The 20,431-nt window shown below is 39.4% G+C and overlaps 1 protein-coding gene across 7 annotated transcripts in view; it reads left to right on the top strand.

The window, feature by feature from the left end:
• Positions 1-20,431, top strand: part of wdfy3 (WD repeat and FYVE domain containing 3) — a 174,963-nt gene that overhangs the window by 9,866 nt on the left and 144,666 nt on the right. For 5 of the 7 annotated variants that reach the window (XM_055011773.1, XM_023265775.3, XM_055011772.1 and 2 more), the window contains exon 1: positions 4,025-4,328. The exons of 1 other annotated variant lie outside the window; for it this stretch is intronic. In XM_055011773.1, the coding sequence (XP_054867748.1) occupies positions 4,300-4,328 (29 nt within the window). In that variant the 5' untranslated portion in view covers positions 4,025-4,299. Of the gene's footprint in view, positions 1-4,023; positions 4,329-20,431 lie in introns of those variants that run through there. One more of the 7 variants, XM_055011771.1, reaches the window with a different exon arrangement.

Genomic DNA, 20,431 nt, shown 5'->3' with positions numbered 1-20,431 from the left:
TTACAGGTTAAAACTGCACCAGTAATGCTACTTGTCCACTAGATTTGATTTTCCCTCATGTAAATGCTCCAAATCTGAAAATCGCCAACTTGGTGGGTGGTCACTAGCGGGTCGCTAGGTGGTCACATGACAGTGCTTTCAGCTTGAGTTCGGCAGATGCGTCGGACCAACATGGCGACTCGGCTGCAAACTCTTATCTTGTATTTCGAAAACACTTCAGTGAAAAGTATTTCTGAAAGCATTTGAGGTGAGAAATAAGCTGTGCAGTAGCTGAATCTGTCCGCTTGTTAGTTCAACGACGGCTAGTTCAGACGTTTGACGAAAGTTTCACGATGCGTCGGACCTCCGCACTCCGCATCGAAATGAGCTGCTGCCTGCTCCGGGGGGGCGCACTGGGTCGTAGCTAAAAATGCACCGCAATAGACCCAGCAGGTCTCGTTTCACATAGACAGTGAATGGGATGCGGGAGATTGCTGGATCTAGTGGACACGTACCTTAAGTTGTCGAAGTAGCCGAGACAAGACTGCCAAAATAGCGGCATTACTAGGGCAGTGGTCATCCAAATACATCTTGGTCAATTGAAGTTGCACCAACTCCTCAACTAGTCTATTAGTTGCAGGAAAAAGTAGTCTCACAACTATCTCTAGATCAGCTAAATTGGCCACAGTGCACCCTGCTAGCCCTATTAGCCTAAATGAATTACAGGCCAAGATGTAAAACAAGTATTTGCAGCCTATTAAATCATTTTAACCTGGTTATTTTATCCTGAAATGTCAACAGACTCAAAACAGACCAGCACGCTTCTGCCCATATTCATGCGGTTCCTGAAAGTGGAACTATTTCAACTGGTTATTCCAGCACAAGAGCTATTGAGGAACATAATACAGACAAGTTACAGCTGCTGTTTTTAGATGATCTGCCATGTTGGTTGCTGAGCTGTGATATTTAAACTGCTGTTTGCAAAGTTTACACACAGACTTTATGATAAGATTATATTAACCGATAAGGCAGAAGACGAAGGACAGACATGTCAGAAAATATACTGTAGATTAGCTGTAGTACCTGGTTGTTCCACCAGGGGAATCCTCTTAATGTTAAACAATGAAATGACCAAAGGAAGTGGTCAGTCGAGCTACTTGTAGTTCTGTGCTGGTAAGCAGAGAGCATTGTGGGAGTTTATTTAGTAAAGTGCAACCGTGACAAAGTATCCTGTGATGCTTAATGGCTACTGATCAGCGTTTTTGTGTTGTTAGTGAGTTAAAGTGTGATATCGTTGCACTGCTATGAGATTGTTGCTTGTTTTTTGCATCAGAGGAGCAACCAAAGTCGTGTTTATGCTGTCAGAGTAGCACGTCATGTGATTGCAGTCAAAGAGAACGCAGAGTTTACTTAGTTATTTTGATTATTTGACTATAGATAGATAGATAGATAGATAGATAGATAGATAGATAGATAGATAGATAGATGCTTTATTAATCCCGAGGGAAATTCAAGACTATTGACTGATAATCCTGCCAACTATCAGTTAATGAAGTTGTTCAAAATTTGCATCCCTGCGACCAAAAAATTTACCTGTGTACTTGGATGCTATGGCTGCAGATACAGCAAATCTACAAGTTTGGCAAATTATCTTTGTTTCTTGTATTGCAGTTGATTTTGGTGCCGCCTACTTGTTAACAAAGTATAAAATTAGGTTTCCAATCATGACCTAAATCTTTGGAAGTGTAGACAGCCGTTTCCAAAACACTTCATTTGTCTGACCAACTCAAAGATGATCAGTTTTTATTTGGTTCAAAGAAGAGAATTTTCATATTTTAAAAAATGGAACCACATGGATTCCTGTACAAACCCTTCTTTTTGTACAGCCGATGGAGAACTTTCAGTCCTTACATAATGATGCAAAGTTAATGTGAAGTCGCTGAGCTCGGATGTACATAATGACGACTGAAATGCCCGTAAGATGAATTATAGATGAAGCTTACTACTGTGCCTCCTCTTCCTTCCCCCCCTCTTCCTCTGTAAATGGTATGTTCCTGTCGGTGTTATGGCCATAGTCGCCCTCCCCTCCTCTTCCTCCAGAGCCCTGAACACCCCACCCTGGTGTCAGGGAGGGATCAGCTGTGCCAGTCCCGGCAGACCACACACACACACACACACACACACACACACACACACACACACACACACACACACACACTCACACACAAACACACACACACACACACACAAACACACACACACACACACACAGTATGCTGGCAGGCGAACAAAGCCGCTGGCACTGCCAATGAAATAGACAGTGAATGGGATGCAGGAGATTGCTGGATCTAGTGGACACGTACCTTAAATTGTCGAAGAAGCCGAGACAAGACTGCCAAAATAGCGGCATTACTAGGGCAGTGGTCATCCAAATACATCTTGGTCAATTGAAGTTGCACCAACTCCTCAACTAGTCTATTAGTTGCAGGAAAAAGTAGTCTCACAACTATCTCTAGATCAGCTAAATTGGCCACAGTGCACCCTGCTAGCCTTATTAGCCTAAATGAATTACAGGCCAAGATGTAAAACAAGTATTTGCAGCCTATTAAATCATTTAACCTGGTTATTTTATACCGAAATGTCAACAGACTCAAAACAGACCAGCACGCTTCTGCCCATATTCATGCGGTTCCTGAAAGTGGAACTATTTCAACTGGTTATTCCAGCACAAGAACTATTGAGAAACATAATACAGACAAGTTACAGCTGCTGTTTTTAGATGATCTGCCATGTTGGTTGCTGAGCTGTGATATTTAAACTGCTGTTTGCAAAGTTTACACACAGACTTTATGATAAGATTATATTAACCGATAAGGCAGAAGACGAAGGACAGACATGTCAGAAAATATACTGTAGATTAACTGTAGTACCTGGTTGTTCCACCAGGGGAATCCTCTTAATGTTAAACAATGAAATGACCAAAGGAAGTGGTCAGTCGAGCTACTGGTAGTTCTGTGCTGGTAAGCAGAGAGCATTGTGGGAGTTTATTTAGTAAAGTGCAACCGTGACAAAGTATCCTGTGATGCTTAATGGCTACTGATCAGAGTTTTTGTGTTGTTAGTGAGTTAAAGTGTGATATCGTTGCACTGCTATGAGATTGTTGCTTGTTATTTGCATCAGAGGAGCAACCAAAGTCGTGTTTATGCTGTCAGAGTAGCACGTCACGTGATTGCAGTCAAAGAGAACTCATTAAGATACACGATACGCAGAGTTTACTTAGTTATTTTGATTATTTGACTAGAGATAGATAGATAGATAGATAGATAGATAGATGCTTTATTAATCCCGAGGGAAATTCAAGACTATTGACTGATAATCCTGCCAACTATCAGTTAATGAAGTTGTTCAAAATTTGCATCCCTGCGACCAAAAAATTTACCTGTTTACTTGGATGCTATGGCTGTAGATACAGCAAATCTACAAGTTTGGCAAATTATCTTTGTTTCTTGTATTGCAGTTGATTTTAGGTTCGCCTACTTGTTAACAAAGTATAAAATTAGGTTTCCAATCGTGACCTAAATCTTTGGAAGTGTAGACAACCGTTTCCAAAACACTTCATTTGTCTGACCAACTCAAAGATGATCAGTTTTTATTTGGTTCAAAGAAGAAAATTTTCATATTTTAAAAAATGGAACCACATGGATTCCTGTACAAACCCTTCTTTTTGTACAGCCGATGGAGAACTTTCAGTCCTTACATAATGATGCAAAGTTAATGTGAAGTCGCTGAGCTCGGATGTACATAATGACGACTGAAATGCCCGTAAGATGAATTATAGATGAAGCTTACTACTGTGCCTCCTCTTCCTTCCCCCCCTCTTCCTCTGTAAATGGTATGTTCCTGTCGGTGTTATGGCCATAGTCGCCCTCCCCTCCTCTTCCTCCAGAGCCCTGAACACCCCACCCTGGTGTCAGGGAGGGATCAGCTGTGCCAGTCCCGGCAGACCACACACACACACACACACACACTCACTCACACACAAACACACACACACAAACACACACACACACAAACACACACACAGTATGCTGGCAGGCGAACAAAGCCGCTGGCACTGCCAATGAAGACAAGCCATGCCTCCCTGCTTCGCCTCTCCTCCTCCCTTCTCACGCTGCCGTGAGGGGAAGGCATGACACCATTGTCGTCGCCCGTCCTCATCAGAAACACACAGTTTTTTTTCGGAGAGAGGAATAAGAGCGGTCGGTCGTTCTTCGGCTGATGGTGGATTATTTCTGTCGGTTGTGCCGCTGATGAGTTGAGATGCTGGCGGAGCGCAGAGAGAACAGCAGGTAGGGGAAAAATCAGAGCTGCTGCTGTCTCCGCGGCGACCAGCGACTTGTTTACTGCTAACTATCAAGCATGACCTCGGTGGATTTAGCGTGTTGATTGATATTGTTGACCGTTTTACATGTTATTTACCATCAAAGCTTTCGTTACCGTCATCGCCACCATCGAGCAGTTGGGGATGCAACAGGGAGCTGCTGTATCTGTAACAAAATACCCCAGTATAACTGAAGGCATCATCTGCTGGATAGAAAAGAAGCAAAGCCTTGAAAATGTTCATATCAGCACACTACTGACTGTGTTTTTCACATTTATTTGATTCATTTTGTGGAATTGTTAAGCTTTTTAACTCATCCATACTTAGCAGTAGTTTGAATATAAGTACGATATTTTCCTCAGGAAGGTTACCATTGATTACCAAGTTAAAATACTTGTAGCCTGTAGCACGAGTCATGACAATAACTGTTTTATCTGTAACATAATACCTTAATATAACTAGAGACATCATCTCCTGTATAGAAAAGAAGCAAAGGCTTGAAAGGCTACATCTGACTCCATAACAAGTGTTAAAATCAGCACAGTCCTGGCTATTTATTTGGTTTGTTTGATGCTATTTGTGCAGTTTTAGGCCTTTTAACTCATTACGACATGGGATATTTGAATATAGAATGTCAGAGTATGTAGTGCTACAGAACTATCCCTGAGATATTTTCTTTAGGAGTGGTGCCACTGATTATCTAGCTGAAATACTTGATGAAATTTAACATTACAGTCCATAGTTTATGCCATGATAATGAATGCCCTGATGTATCTTGAGGCGTCATCTGCTGGGTTTTGCTAGACATTTTTCTGGTTTATTTGAATCATTTTGTGTAATTTTAAATCTTTTCGCTCATTGGTACGTATTTTGGTAATGAAGTTAAAATATCTAGTAGCAACTGCTGAAAATTAAGATTACAGTTTGTAGTATAAGTCATGTTAGTAACTGATTTAACTGCAACACAATACTTTGATGTAACTAAAGGCATCATCTGCTGGATAGACTAGAAGCAAAGGATTTAAGATAAGATAGTCCTTTATTTCTCCCCACGCCAGGGGAAATTCACATTGTTACAGCAGCTTATGCATCAATAAACATAATAATAGTAATAAAATAATAATAAAATAGTAGTAATATTTACAATATGTACAGGGATGAGAAATGAGAATGAAAGGGCTATGTTTAACTTTGTATAACAAGTGCTAAAATCAGTACAGTGCTCACTATTTATTTGGTTTATTCGATGCTTTTTAGGCCTTTTAACCCATTATGACATGGAAAATTTGAATATAGAATGTCTAAGTATGTACTGCTACAGAACTATCCCTGAGATATTTTCCTCAGGAGTGGTACCACTGATTATCAAGCTAAAATACTGGCTGATATTTAAATTGCACTCTGATAATAACAGCTTTATCTGTTGCACAATACCGTGATGTATCTTGAAGCATCGTCTGCTGGATAGACAAGAAGAAAAAGTTTTAAAGGTGCTACTTTTAAGTGTTTAACAAGTGTTCAAATGGGCACACTACTATTTTTTTTAGTTTATTTGATTAATTTTATCTCAATTTTAAGCCTTTTAACTCCTTGCAACAAAGGGAATTTTTGAAAATTGCCTGTCCCTATATGTAGGGCAACTGCCAGAATTTAAGATGATAGTGTATAGTGTAAGTGATGGTGATACTCTGATGTATCTCGAAGCATCATCTGCTGCATAGAAAAGAGGCAAAGATTGTAAAGGGTTACATATTGGTTTATGTAATGGGTGTAATTGGTAAATGTTTTATTCCATTTGCTCCATTTTTTTCACTTATTGTTATATTTTGCTACAGAAATGTTTGCAAGTTAATTTCAGCAGTTGCCACTAGATATTTTAAGGTTACAGTCTATATTATAAGTTATAATAGAAAACATGGAAGTCCTGCTTCAACAGGCTGGATGTGTTTTCAAGTTTAATATGTGTAATCCGATAATATTCACTTGATGTTTTTGAGGATTTTAATTGTGAACTTGAGATTTTGCACTGTTAAATTAAAAGATTAGATGAACAGGCTGGCAATGACCATCAAAATCAAAGATGGAGTAATCAGGCACCTTTGATGCAAAACGAAAAATGAAAAAAGTGAGAGTTTATCTTGAGTAGAGGAATTTTCACACATCCCAAAGAAGTTTTAGTCAGCACTAAAGGAAAATAAAATGATAACAATTTTTAAAAAATAGGTCATTTTTAACCAGTTTTGTTAATTAGGGTTCATTTACTCAAGCATACGACAGATTTTTATTCATCAAATGGTCATAAATCATTGAAAAATGCCTACATTTCTGTTAAATATGGCAACAGAAACTCCATTACTGTACATGGACTAATCTGCTTATTGTAACCCCCTAAAGATCTATTCTGAGCCAGGATAAACCGGGATTGTTTACAGTGGGGTCATTGTTCTTTGGGTTGTATTTGCAAAACATGGAGCACAAAGCCTTATTGATGATGCAACATATGTTACAAGGCAAATATATAGAAGAAATATTAATGTATGTTAAAATCAAAATGTGTTCTATCAGTGCAACTATAATAAACTAATGTGATTTAAAATAAAAATTCACACTACTTGGTCTTATGTTTTTGAATTACATAGTTTTGTCTTGTAATTATGATTGTCCACAGGCAGCGTTTTCTATTCGACCTGTTTGCTGGCATTCCATTCAGTGATATAACTGAATAATTTTAGCTTGGCAGCGTTACCCTTTGAGCTTTGGAAAAAGTGAGGCGCTCACACTGATTTTTGTGAATGAAATCAACGTTTCTCCGAGCGTTCACAAAAGCCACTTTGCCCCGATGTTCACCTTTTACAGCGATAATGAAGCAAAACAGCTGGCAGAAGTGACACAAGGAGGATTTGTGATGATACCCTGTAATGAAACGTATTTGGCATGAGATCATTTCCTGCCCTTCTGACTCGTGTTACAGTCACACAGGTCAGACAGCAACTGTTTAGCTGCTCCACTGCAGCTCTATCTTCCTTCTTCTGTTGATTTTGTGAACAGTTTTTCCTCTAGCTGTTTGTTTCCTACAAAGACAAGTATTCACTCTATGTCACTGTGGTTTGCAAAGAAGACAGTTAGTCAGATTGTGCCAACACTTGGCTGAGGGCTGGTGTGAATTCACCACCCTGCTTACAGAGCCGTTTCCTTTCTTCAAATTTGCATTTCACATGTTTGGGTTTTTATCTAACTTCTGTCAGCCCATTTCTTCTTCTTCTTCTTCTCCTCTGTGGAGCTCCCCGGCTTCCACCTACCCCCTGTTAAATTGTCGGGCTGGAGACATTTCTGAGATTACATCACTTTCTCCAGAGGAACAACCACACAAACCTTGGAAGAGTCGGGCTCTTCCAGGGCATTGGCTTGCCTTCATCTCTCAGGAGTTAGCGCTAACTCTGCGAGACGTTCATTGAAGCTGGCGTCCGCTTAAAGAGAATGCTTTTGAAAAAGGCTGGAGGGCCAAGAAAGCCGAGCTCGGTTCCCCGCTTGCATTGGAGTTGACATTCCATTGATGCCATTGACTCATTTTCTTTGTCGCAGCCAAGACAAGATGTGGCGTGATGCTGTTTTTCCTTCACAGTACCGGTCATGCCTGCAGCATGAAATGATCAGGGGTGCATGCAGTTTTTTTTCCTGTGTAGTACTCCTAAAAGTATCAGTAGCTTGTCATTGATAATCCCTTGTCTGAGGACGGCACTACGAGTTTCTAATCCCTATTAAAGATGCTACCTTAATCCTCCCTGTTATGTCACCCAGGTCGATCGAGTATACATCATGTGGTTTGCTTACATAAGTCAACTTTCTGGAAATTCAGATTCACATCAGGGCAGAGAGACAAGGCTTGCTGGCAAGGTCTTAACATATAAAAAAATCTGTGCCAAAGACAAAGCTCCTCAATGGCGGCGTTGGAGAAAACATCAGCATCTTGTGGACGTTGTGAAAGGAATCTAAATCGCTTGTGCTCAGTTTCCAGCCTCCTTTTCGGTGCATCCATTCTCCCACAACACATTTTGGATCAGCAGATAAGATGGCCTCGTATCTCTGTGAAGGAAGCGCTCCGTTGCCAAAGGTGTGGGCATCCTGTTTTTCCTGGCCGCGTTTCCAGATCTGAAATTAAAAATGTATCCTCGTGTTAATTTGGAGACTGAAAATTAAAAAGCACTCCTGTTAATCAAGCTGATTTTAAGGTTTGAAAGTAATCCCTCCCTCAAAAGCAAAGAAATTTCAGGAGAGATAATAATAAAAATCCTATTTACTACTCATGGCATGGCTTCTTTTCACTCTGTCCTCTTAATGTGACATCTTAGCAGGTAGGTTAGTGGAGGTAAATGGGATCAGGCAGCAATTCAATACTGTCTTTTAGGTGCATGTTGGCGCTCATGTTTGTCCATTTATACCTGAACAGACAATTTTACACATCATTTCCTCTGAGCTTCAGGAAGCCAACTAAAACAAAAAACAGCTTACAGGTAAAGACATGTTCTTCCCTGAGCTATTATTCAACTAAAACCGCACCATAACAGTCATTTGTGCACTCATATGTTAACCACGTCTCGCAGGTTTAGTGTCACCTGAAATTAAGAGCCTGAAGCAGAAAGGGAGGCACTAGCACAGCTCCAAGTCATTTGTCTTAAGTCTAGACTCTGGTTTCGTGACGCTCTCTGCTTACCAAGTAGGTGGAGTGACTTGTAATCCTGCATTTGTCTGCAGATCGCTGCCGTTCCTTTTGTTGATTTTCCAGCTCAGCCTTATGCTGAGTCGTATGACATGTGTTTGCCTCAGTTTGTGGTCCCGGCCCTGCTGAGCTCTGGCTCTACCATTCTCTCAGCACTCCTGTTTGCTTCAGTGACTCTCTGTTACACGGGGCCCTGTACAGCAGCGCTAACAGTCAGCATTGTTCAGAAATAATTGCTGGCTTTGGTCTCCACCAAGGATACATTACAGTACAAAAATTGATGGGGCCATTTCAGCTCGAATGCGTCTCAGAACGACAATTCCAGTTTATTAAATAGAATTTTGAGCTTATTCTAATTTTGCTGGGAACTTGAAACTTCTTTTTCCCCCAAGAAGCACTTGTGCTACTATGTAAGAAGAATTTTTTTTGTAAATACAGGGGGTCCTCGGTTTACGACGTCCTCGACCTACGGCGTTTAGTCGTTACATGGAACTAGTTGGTGAGCGGAGCGGACAAATGCCTCATTAAATTCGCCGGTTGTACGCCACCTTGGATTGTGCTACATTCGCTTTCTTTCATTTCTGTTGTTATTTTGGAAACTTTTTGCCCTTCATTATGGCTCCCAAGCGCAAGTCAGACTCTTCTGATGGCAGTACTTCAAAGAAAAGGAAAGCCGTCTCCATGGAAATGAAATTAGACATAATAAAACACTCAAGTTGTAAAAACAGTGCAACATATTCTGTTATCTTCTTGTAAAATGACTCATGCATGCATGAAAGTTATTGTTATCCATGACTTTTCCAAAGAACTGCTCGATATCATTGATGCACGGAACGTCTTTACATTTTCGCCGGAGTCCCGACATATGGCGAAAACTTATGTCAATCCATAGGAACGGGACTCTGATGTAAGTCGAGGACCCCCTGTAGTGTGTTGTTCCTAAACAGAGGGATATGAGAAGATGTTTGCAAACAACTTATGTGTTAGAAATGTTCATGATTAACGGTTATTTTAAAATGTAACTGACGACAAATAACTGATAAGGCAGAAAACAAAGGACATGCGTGTCAGAAAATGTATTACACATAGTTGTAGTACCTATTTGCACCACCAGGTGTTATTCATGAGACTGAAGACTGCAGTTTTTTGTGTTTAACACTGTAGCGACTAAAGGAGGTGGTCACTTGGACTACTGGCAGTTCCATGTTAGCAAACAGTGAGCATTGTGGGGGTTTAGGTAGCAAAGGGCACCATGACAATGCCTTCTGTGATGGTTAATGACTACAGGCTGGAGTTCATGTATTCAAGACAAGCAGAAGACGTCTAGGATGATGTTCCAGTGGCCCATTGGCATATGTAGGTGGCTTACGTCGCGTGAATTACGTTATTAAGTCATCGATCACTTATTGATAATGCTGCTGATTGTCGGTTACGAAGATAATTCGGTTGCCTAATCTGAATACAAAAAGTACATTAAGTTTTTAATTGTTTCTTCTTCAGAATGTATTTATTCAATGATTATGTAATAATCTGTAATTTAAATGGCTTTAAACTCTGTAACAGTTAAAATGATATGGATCATCAAAACACCTCTATGATAGAATTGGTCTTCTTTGTACTAGATGCCAGAAAATGTCTGCCCTCTCTGTTAACACAAAGGTCCGGTATCTTTCTTTAGCTGGTCTTCTGGTTCATCCAGCGCTCCACAGCAGATCTGGCATCAAATTGCTCCACTGAAGGCCCCTCCAAGCTGATATTTATCAGGTCTTAAGTTGCTAACACTCCAAGGCAGCGATTGTTGAAGGCCTTTTTCCGTTCCCATCCTCCCCCTCTTCCTCCCACTCCATCGCTGAGTGTAAATCAGTCACACTTGTGGAGGGTCACTTCATTAAGGTGTAGGATAGAAATACACTGGTACTGGCTTTTCAAAACTCGTGCTACATGCTATTTGGAAGGTAAAATGAAGGCAAACGTTCTTACAGACAGTACTGTTTAAATATGCAGCACAGCTTATAGAGTTCAGGTTTGATTTTAACCAATGCTACCTATTGTTACTGTGAATGCAGTTTCTTTCTTCTTTTAGGAACACTTTCTTTCACTTTAACCTCCAGAAACATGTTAGCTAGCATGATTAAACCTTAATAAGCCTCTCATATTAGAGTTCATAGGAATGTGATGTCAAAGGAGGTGCTTCTTTATTTCACGCAATATTATAAACCTCTAAATCATCCAAATTGCACCATTTGTCAGCGCCGAAACTGTAAAAAGAGAAACAACTTTTCAACTACCAATCAAACTCAACATATGTGACGAGCATTTCCATCATGAATAGTAACCAAAACTATAATTTAATCACAACAGTTCATCAAAATCAGTTAATCCTATAGTGCAAACTGCTTGACACAGTAGAAATAAATAAATTCTGTGCTCCTCAATAACACTGAGAAGCTATGATTTACTCAGTTGCAGTGAACAGATGTGGTGAAAATTCAGGCAAAATGTTTGTTCCAGGTTTTTTCTGTAATTGTAAAGCTATTTTTAAAAGAGAAAACTTTCACTTTTTCCTGTTTATACGATTTCTGGAACTCCAAATTCGTTATACTGCACAAAAGAGCAGTTTGTGTCCTCTTTGCTTCTTTACTATGGTTGTTTAGTTTCCATAGAGCTGCAGACTTTATATTGCAGACTACAATGAGCCCACAGTGAATAAAAATGTGACAATAGCAGAAACTGCTTGGAGGTTAAAACGTAGCAGGAAACCCTCAGAATTAAAATATGAAATAACAGAATTGTCCTTTCAGTTAGTTTTCAATGGATATGCCTGATATGACACCAAATATTTGTTATTTGGAGTCAGTAGAAGACAGTTTTTGACAGTTTGAATAAATCTCATTGTAGACACACATGAATGACATTCGTGGCAGAGTAGTTGCTCTAGTTATCCAGGTTTAGGGCTGCAACTAATGATGAATCGATGAATCGCCTGAGCACGATACGTCATCAAAAGCGGATGTGAGCGTGCAATGCAACAGAAATCACCGTCTGAGCGGAGTGCAGAACACGCATGGACATCTGCGCTGTATCGTACATATATATAGTATATGCAACATCTTAAGTTGCAGCCCAATCCAGGTTAGAGTCTTATTTTTATAGTTTCATCAGGTCTCAGTGAGCGACACCCATCGAGACAGTCCATATCTCTAAAGAAGCTTTCACTAGTCAGTCCTGTTCTTGTTTTTTTTTTTTTTTAATTTTCACAGTGAATCTTACAGCTTTAAAAATGACTCAGGAACCTGGCTCATTGCTCTGGATATTTTTAACCCTGGCTCAGACCGACCACTTCTGCTTCTGGATTCTCAGTTTCTGACGTCTGGCAAGATTTTCTTCTTGACAAGCAGCTTTTCTACAGACTCGTCTGTGGCTCATCGCGCGTTTCCATTTTAGCCGGCAGCTGAAGTCAGGCTTTTCTGCTGATGCAGCCGAGACCCCGTCGTGATCTCCTCGTAACCCCACTGCTGGTGTGCTGGCTCGGCCAAATGCACTGTGGATGCACTGCGGCTTTTTCCCAAGGCCTCGGCCACCTTTATATGTGCCTCATGGGTCTCAGACTGCCATCCATCCTGTAGAGGATTCAGCTTGTTTTATTTATGATAAGGCCTGGCTTGTAGGTTGATGAATGGTGTTAGTGAGAGGCAATGACCAAAAATAAAATAAGTGTCATCACAGGAAGAGGAAGCAGGTTTGCAGTGCTGAGAACAAGTCTCTTATCTCATCAGTGTTATGGCAGCTCATAAAAATAATCAGCCTTTACCTCCGTAAATATAAGGCCAACAACGACAGCTACAAGTTACTCAGCTTCAATGAGCCACCAAAAGTTTTTAATAGAAAATATGAGAGAAGTCAGAGAGAGTCTTGAAAGATTGTCAACAGGTACATCAGTGAATCAGAAATACTTTATTGATCTGAAGAGAAATTATATATAGATAATAATACTGTCTGAAAATATAAACACAAACTGGAGAAGTACAAGCATAAAATGTAAAATGTGCATTGTTCTAAGAAAAATAGAAGTAAAAGAACACAGTGTAATTAATAGTAATGGAGTTTTATTAGTGTTATTGTAGTTATTGCACATTATTGACTGTTAAGTGAGTGAAGTGTGAAGAATTTGTGTGATTCTTCAGCAACAAGTACACAAAATGTTTTTGTTTGTTCTTGACTGCAAAAGAAAAGGCTCAGTTTTGTTCTTTAAAGACTGATTATTAACAGTTTTTTCCCCAGTTAGCATTTGTTGTATTTGCCATTGATATTGCTAACAATTTAGCAGTGTTGTTTGTTACCCAATAATATGTTATTATTACTTTGCCAAGTTACGACTACTCTAAGGGATTACAGAAGCCAAAGCAGTCATCACATTACAGCTACTTATCCAGATATTACTGCATTGTTGTCAGAATGTTGTTGGTGAGTTAGCGGAAAAGCTAAACGAAGGATGGATGGTTTCAACAGCTGAAATGGAAAAAAATCAGCCCAACACTCTCACCAGAGCTGACATCTGGACAGCTAACAACAAAAGCTTATGTCACTTTGTAGTAAATTTTGAGTAGAACAGCTAATTACTTTTGCTACCAAGTTTTAATAAAGTAATATTCAGACTTTTTAAAAGGAGAAATAACTAAAAAGGAACTTATTTCACTTCCTGAGTAACCCAATGAAGGCAACAAATACATTTTTCATTATTTGCTGACACAGAACCAGCAGGATCCAGTGTTGCTATTCCTCTCCGCATGCATATTATGCCCTTGATCTGCCCCATAATAAAATTGCAGAATCTTTTCCTTTGCCCTTAAACCTTCTTGTTGAATTTCAATTTCACTTTAAAACTTCTCTCAGCTGTCAGACCTTGTGACTCTCTGAAAGGACTTGATGTTCTGCAGACATCACCTCTTAGAAATGGACTGAAAGTGAAGCAGTAGCGTGTTCTTTTTAGTACAATAGAGGTGAATTGTACCTTTGAATTTTATTTCTTTTGTCTTTTATGATTTTTCTTGCTGTAAAAATGGAGTTTATCCCTTCAGAAATCTAGTTATAATGCTGTAAAAAATGTGCCTGTGACGATTTATTTAGCCCGTCACCGAAAAACAAAAATCCAGTGTCAAACGTTGACCAAACTTTATCAGTCTGTGCAGCAGGCAGCGGTATAATTTGGTTGTTTTTCGAGGGATGTACTGTAAACTGTAGGACTTGTTCTTATACCTTATCTCAGGCGGGCAGAGCTGGCGGTTAGTTAGAGCTGAATTGTGCTGTATATCGCTGCCAACACAGGCTGTATTGTAAATGTCAGATCCGGAGCCTTTCAGGTCTTGTCTCGTTTGATCTCCATCACGTGTCCGTAAAAATGAACAAGTCCTACCTGGTGATGTTCTTGTGAAATTTTCTTTCAGCAGCATTTGTCATCATTTTGATATCTTGTTTTGTGTGTGTGTTGTGGTTGATTGATATTTCAGACAGCACCCTTGTTTTGTTATTTTCCCTGCTTATAATTCTAATTAAATCACTCTTAATGCAGTGGATGTTTGCGTTCTCCGTGCGGAAACAAACGCATGCTAAAAACGTTTGTAGGCACTCATGGACACTTGTCAGGCGCTTGAGATAAAAAGTGTACCAAATGGCGGGATGTAAAAATGCGATTGCAGTTTGAGTGCGAGTTCACGCCGAGGGCAGGCCCGCTGTGTGGGCAAAACAAGTTACTGAAGCCCTCGGTCTTGGGCAATTTTATGAGTCCCACAGATGCCACTTCCCTGTAAATCAGAATAACACTCGGAAGCTTCTTTCCAGCTTGTCCGTCTCTTCCATTATGCCGCTCTTCACGGTCTTTGCCGTCTTTTATGACAGTCCGTAAAGGAACGAGAGGAGAAAGTAGATGTGGGCTGTTCAAGATGCCCGTCACGGCAAAGCAGGCCTTGAACAAGAAAAGCGTTGAATAGAGGGCAGACCGGTGGGAACACACAATCTGCCCACTTAGCCCTTACAGTCACAGTGCTGGATCAGTGGAGAAGCCAAAAAATTCAGATCCGTTGCTGGTATTAGGAGAAAGGTCATGAAGCAATCGAATTAGAGTTTTTTACTCCTTTCTGCGGCGTGATATTGATCTGTACATATTGTGTATAAAATGAGATTAGCGACTATAGAAAAGCTCGGAGATTAGAGATGTTTTACCCTCTAATCTGACAGTTAATTTCCAAGTCTCTGCTGCAAATAAATTTCTGTATGGAGTGACTGATTTGTAGCACATGATGTTAATTAGAAATGCACATTTTAGCCAGAAAAAAACAGACATCTGAGTACAAAAACAGAGGACTGTCGGGTTGTTGTTTATCATACAGAGAGCAAACAGCAAGGAGGAGCATCCGCGGTCACATTATTCAAAATCAGCTGTTCCTGGCATGCGGCCAAGGCTACAGTCTACTTCAAAAATACACTAATATCTCCGTCACACCAGCACTCCTGGTATCACAACAATGGAATCAAATTTAAATGCAGCCAACAGACGGAGAAGCTTGCCAAGAGTAAATTAGCCCGCTCATGGGGGCTCTTACCCCAAGGATGCCTGGTTGGAATTCAGATTTATGTAGGAATCACAAAAGTGGCCGCGGAGATGGAATGAAAAATACTTTACTCGGTCCTTCATAGAGGTACACTGAGGTTCCATTTAGACCAGGACGTAGGAGAGGAGAACGCTGACCTGTAGTTAGACTGGTATGTGTCAAGGAGGGCAGTGCTTTGTGTGATTTGAAGCAGAGTGGTCCTTAAGCTCGGTTAAAGTGGGGCACCTTTCATTCCAGTTTCAGACCAAGTAGGACGTCTTTAGGTTACCAGCCAGGAATATTTTAAGAGAAAATTTCCTGGTACAGTTTAAGACAAAATAACTCTTTGCACATCTGAGTCATGTATTCAGGCAGAATACATTCATTAGTGACATTTTGGTGCACCAGATAATGTGTTTTTGCAGGTTAGACAGTGTGTTTGGAGAAAGAAATGAGCCATAATACACATTTAGGGTATTTTTTTAATGCAAAAATATCTGAATTGTACAAAGAAATATAAATACAGATGCACTAAGTGAAGTATGATGATGGTTGATGTGTTTTTTTTGTTTTGTTTTTTTTTTTGTGCGAAGACCATCCAAATGTACAGCTTTTTCCTTCACACTCGGGGAACGAAAACTTCTATCCTAAACTGAATCAAACACTCGTTAATGGTGTTTCTGTAGCAGCTTTGTGCTAACAGGAGCAAGTATTGAAATTAAAAAGTACAAATACACATAGCAAAATATTAATTGAGAGTATCTGGTCATGGAATCTTACCAGAGCAGGAAGTTGGAAAATAGTGACTGATGTCATAATTGTGGAAAAAATTACATATAAATGCAATAATACATTCATTAGCAACATTTTGGTGTACCAAATAATGTGTTTTTGCAGGTTAGACATTGTGTGCGAAACTGTTGGACAAAGAAGTTGCCCATAGTACACATTTATGTAATTTTTTAATGCGAAAATATTTTAATTATACAGATATATAAATACGGATGTACTAAGTGAAGTATGATGATGGTTGACATGTTTTTTTTCGCTCCCTCCAAATGTGCAACTGTTGCCTTCCACACTTGGGGAACAATGACTTCTATCCCAAACTGAATCATAGACTAGCTTCCTCGAAGTACTGACTGGTCCCTGCATGGGTTAATGCTGTTTCTTTAGCAGCTTTGTGCTAACAGGGCAGGTGTTGAAATTAAAAAGTACAAATACACATAGAAAAATATTGTGGGACAGTACACTGTATGGTCTTGGAATCTGAACAGAGCAGAAAATTGGAAAAGGACCTTTGTTGTCAATGGTGACTGACATCATAACTGTAGAAAAAATTACTTGAAAATGCAAAAATACTTTCATTAGCAACATTTTGGTGAACCAAATAAGTTTTTGCAGTTTAGACTGTGTGAAAAAGAAATTACCCATAATGTAAGTTTAGGGTAATTTTTTAATGCAAAAATATTTGAATTTACAGATATATAAATACTGATATACTAAGTGAAATATGATGATGGTTAGCATGTATTTTTTGTCCATCCAAATGTACAACTGTTGCCTTCCACACTCGGGGAACAACGACTTTAATCCCAAACTGAATCAAACACTAGCTTACTGGAAGTACCGACTGGTCCACATATTGGCCAATGCTATTTCTGTAGCAGCATTGTGCTAACAGGACAGGTATTGAAATTAAAAAGTGCAAGTAGACTTAAAAAACACTTTTAAAAAATACTTAAAAATAACTAATTATTTCCAGAGAGAAATTGAGACTTTGGGAATCTAAGTAAAGTGAAGCTAGAGAGTTTTTAGAGCAGGCTATTGGTGGTTTTCTGACAAATGAATGCAGTTCCTCAAATGTCCACTTGAGGTTGACTTCAAAAGTGAGTCAGTCCAGATAGACATCCATATTAAAATGTCCAACTTTACAATAAAAATAAACATATTTACAGCCTGTAATATAACATAGTTTTGGTCTCTATAGGTAATTCACCCCTGTATGATAACTGTACAAGGGTTTAATTATTATTTAACTCACCTGTTTAAATTGTGTTAAGACTTAAATTTATAGTGGTCTTTGAATTATTATTATTATTGTTAGATTAGCCAGGAGTTGAGATATTGGTGAAATCATGGAGGGGTCATCCACCTTTGTATAGAGCCAGGGTTTTACAGAATGAAACACTTCCACATTAGCTTCAAATTAACTTTGGTTGGCTGCTGTCTTTAAAGCTTTAGACTCTATTGATTTGTGTAGTAATATTTTCTTTAAAGCCCTTTTTTTCGGTACCGTGCATTGGCTGCAGGGACAAACTTTGGTGGCAACTGTAGAGCTAATATAGTTGCTGGTTAATTTTACTAGCTTTCAGGAAGGATTTATTTAGGTATTTTAGCTAATGGGCACTGCTACCTTTATCAAATTCTAGAAATTACCACAGAGATACTGTGGAGCAAGACTGACTTTAACCTTGCTGATGATGCTTTTTTGGATGCACTTTAGCCCATAAAATAGCTATAAAAGTCAGTGCTGTTTTTGTATTTATCATTTTATGCTTATGCTTTATGCTCATGGAAGTCAGCTTGTGATGCATCATTGCAGTGAGTAATTAAAATTGGCATCAAAAACCTCTTTTTTTTTTTACATTCTTAGGACTGCTAGCTTTTAGTTTTAAAGCCAAAGTGCTGGGTCTAATTTTTTTCATTTTTCTGTAGTGAGAGTAATCCACTGTGAGGAGTACTGTGGGAAAAGCAGGGATTGCACGATAGGCTGTCATGTCTACTCACTCTTCATGGATTTGCTGAGTTTCTTAGAGGACTGGGACTGAACTGTTGCAGTTTTTTTAGCTGCAGTTCAATTCAGTGTTGGTCTGCAAGCTGACGAATGCATCAGGGATGTACTCATTGCTGTAATCTGTGTTTATACTTTATACCTGATGTTCAGATGTAAAGGAGCTCCATTTGGTTTAAATAAGAGTCTTGCACAAAAGAGCAATTTAGGACAAGTAAATCCTTTTGAGCTGCATGTGATTTCAAAAGTTGAACAGTGTTTTCAAGGGTCAGAGCAGTTGTGTTGTCATTGTAGGTGTACACAAGGTTAGTTAAAAAGATTTTGTATGGTAGGGAAATGCAAGGAAAGGAAACAAGAGCTGACAAAAGAGATCCAGCTTTGTATTTTTCTCTTTTTCTCCAGTATCCTGAGAGGCCCATGAATGATGTTACCGTCAGTGCAATCGCTCAAAAGCAAGCTTTTATTTGTGGTTGATGAGTAGCTTTGTTGCACTCTTCCAAGCTGTTGATTCCGTTTTTATCGCCAGATGTTTATCTGTGTTGTATGTAGGCTTTGTAGTTCTGTGGAATCTCCTAGCAACCATCTGAAATAGTCTGGAGAGCGGTTGACATGCGGAACAAATGGCGAAAGATATGTATATCAACTGTGCCCAGGGGAAAAGAGATGCAAAATTCTTATCAGTCACGGATGTTGATGTGTTTGTGTCTCCGTCACCTTACAGCTCTAGTAACCTGAACTTGCAGTACAATCTGTAGCCTGAAATGTGTCACATCTGCTCATCAGAGCAAACGGTTCTTTGATTTATTTGGCGGCCTTTGGAGCAGCGAGCTGCTGTATATTTAAAACCAAACATGACAGTTTGATTATACCACATGTACTGATGGAGGTTTCACACCAAGCTCAAGTTAGGAGCTATTATTGATCGCTATAGCTCGACAGATCATCCAAATTATTTACAGTTTTTGTGTCAAAACCAGCAGAGAAGAGTTTGTATTTGGAAATCTTATTAGCTGTTTTTAGGAGTTGACTAATTTTAGATTTCAGATCTAATATTTAGCATTTTTTTCAGCTATCAGTGTCATTATTTTTGTTAACATGACTTTCTGGATAGCATAAGTTCTGTGTTGGCAAGCAGAGAGGATTGTAGGGGTTTAACTAGCGAATTGGTCACCATAACAAAGACTTTTGTAGTGGTTAATGGTTTCCAGTCAGAGCTCACATATTTAAGACAAGCCCGAGTCTACTGAAACCGTGTTTAGTTAGCCGAGTGGTTAAAGTAGCCAAGCTGTTTAACAGCCATTTTCACCTGTCTGTGGGAGTTTAGCTAGCGATGGGCCACCATGACAAAGATGTCTGTGGCGGTTAATGGTTTCCAGTCACAGCTCACATATTCAAGACAAGCTGGATTATACTAAGGCAGCTTTTCGTTAGCTGACAGGCTAATGTAGCCAAGCTGTTTAACAGCTATTTTCATGTGTCTGGATTATGGAAGTTTAGCTAGCATTGAGCCACCATGACAGAGAATTCAGTGGCAGTTAATGACGTCTGGCTAGTGCTCAAATTCAACAGACAAATCAGAGTCTAGTAGGGCAGCGCATCAGTGGAAAAGCCAGGGGAAAAGAGATGCAAAATTCTTATCAGTCACGGATGTTGATGTGTTTGTGTCTCTGTCACCTTACAGCTCTAATGATTGATTTTGGATTTCAGATCCAATATTTAGCATTTTTTCAGCTATCAGTGTCACTATTTTTTTAAACATGACTTTCTGGATAACATAACTGTTCAGGCATATGGGTTGTGTAAAGTGTCTTGAGACAATTTGAATTGTAATTGGCGCTATATGAATAAAATTGGATTGAAAAACTTCTGTGTTGGCAAGCAGAGAGATTTGCAGGGATTTAGCTAGCGACTGGCCACCATGACAAAGACAGCTGTGGCGGTTAATGCTTTCCAGTCACAGCTCACATATTCAA

The sequence above is a fragment of the Amphiprion ocellaris genome, chromosome 6 (assembly GCF_022539595.1).
Source record: "Amphiprion ocellaris isolate individual 3 ecotype Okinawa chromosome 6, ASM2253959v1, whole genome shotgun sequence".
Lineage (NCBI taxonomy): Eukaryota > Metazoa > Chordata > Actinopteri > Pomacentridae > Amphiprion > Amphiprion ocellaris.
The sequence above is the reverse complement of the archived record's forward strand: the minus strand, read 5'-3'. Positions and strand labels throughout refer to the sequence as shown.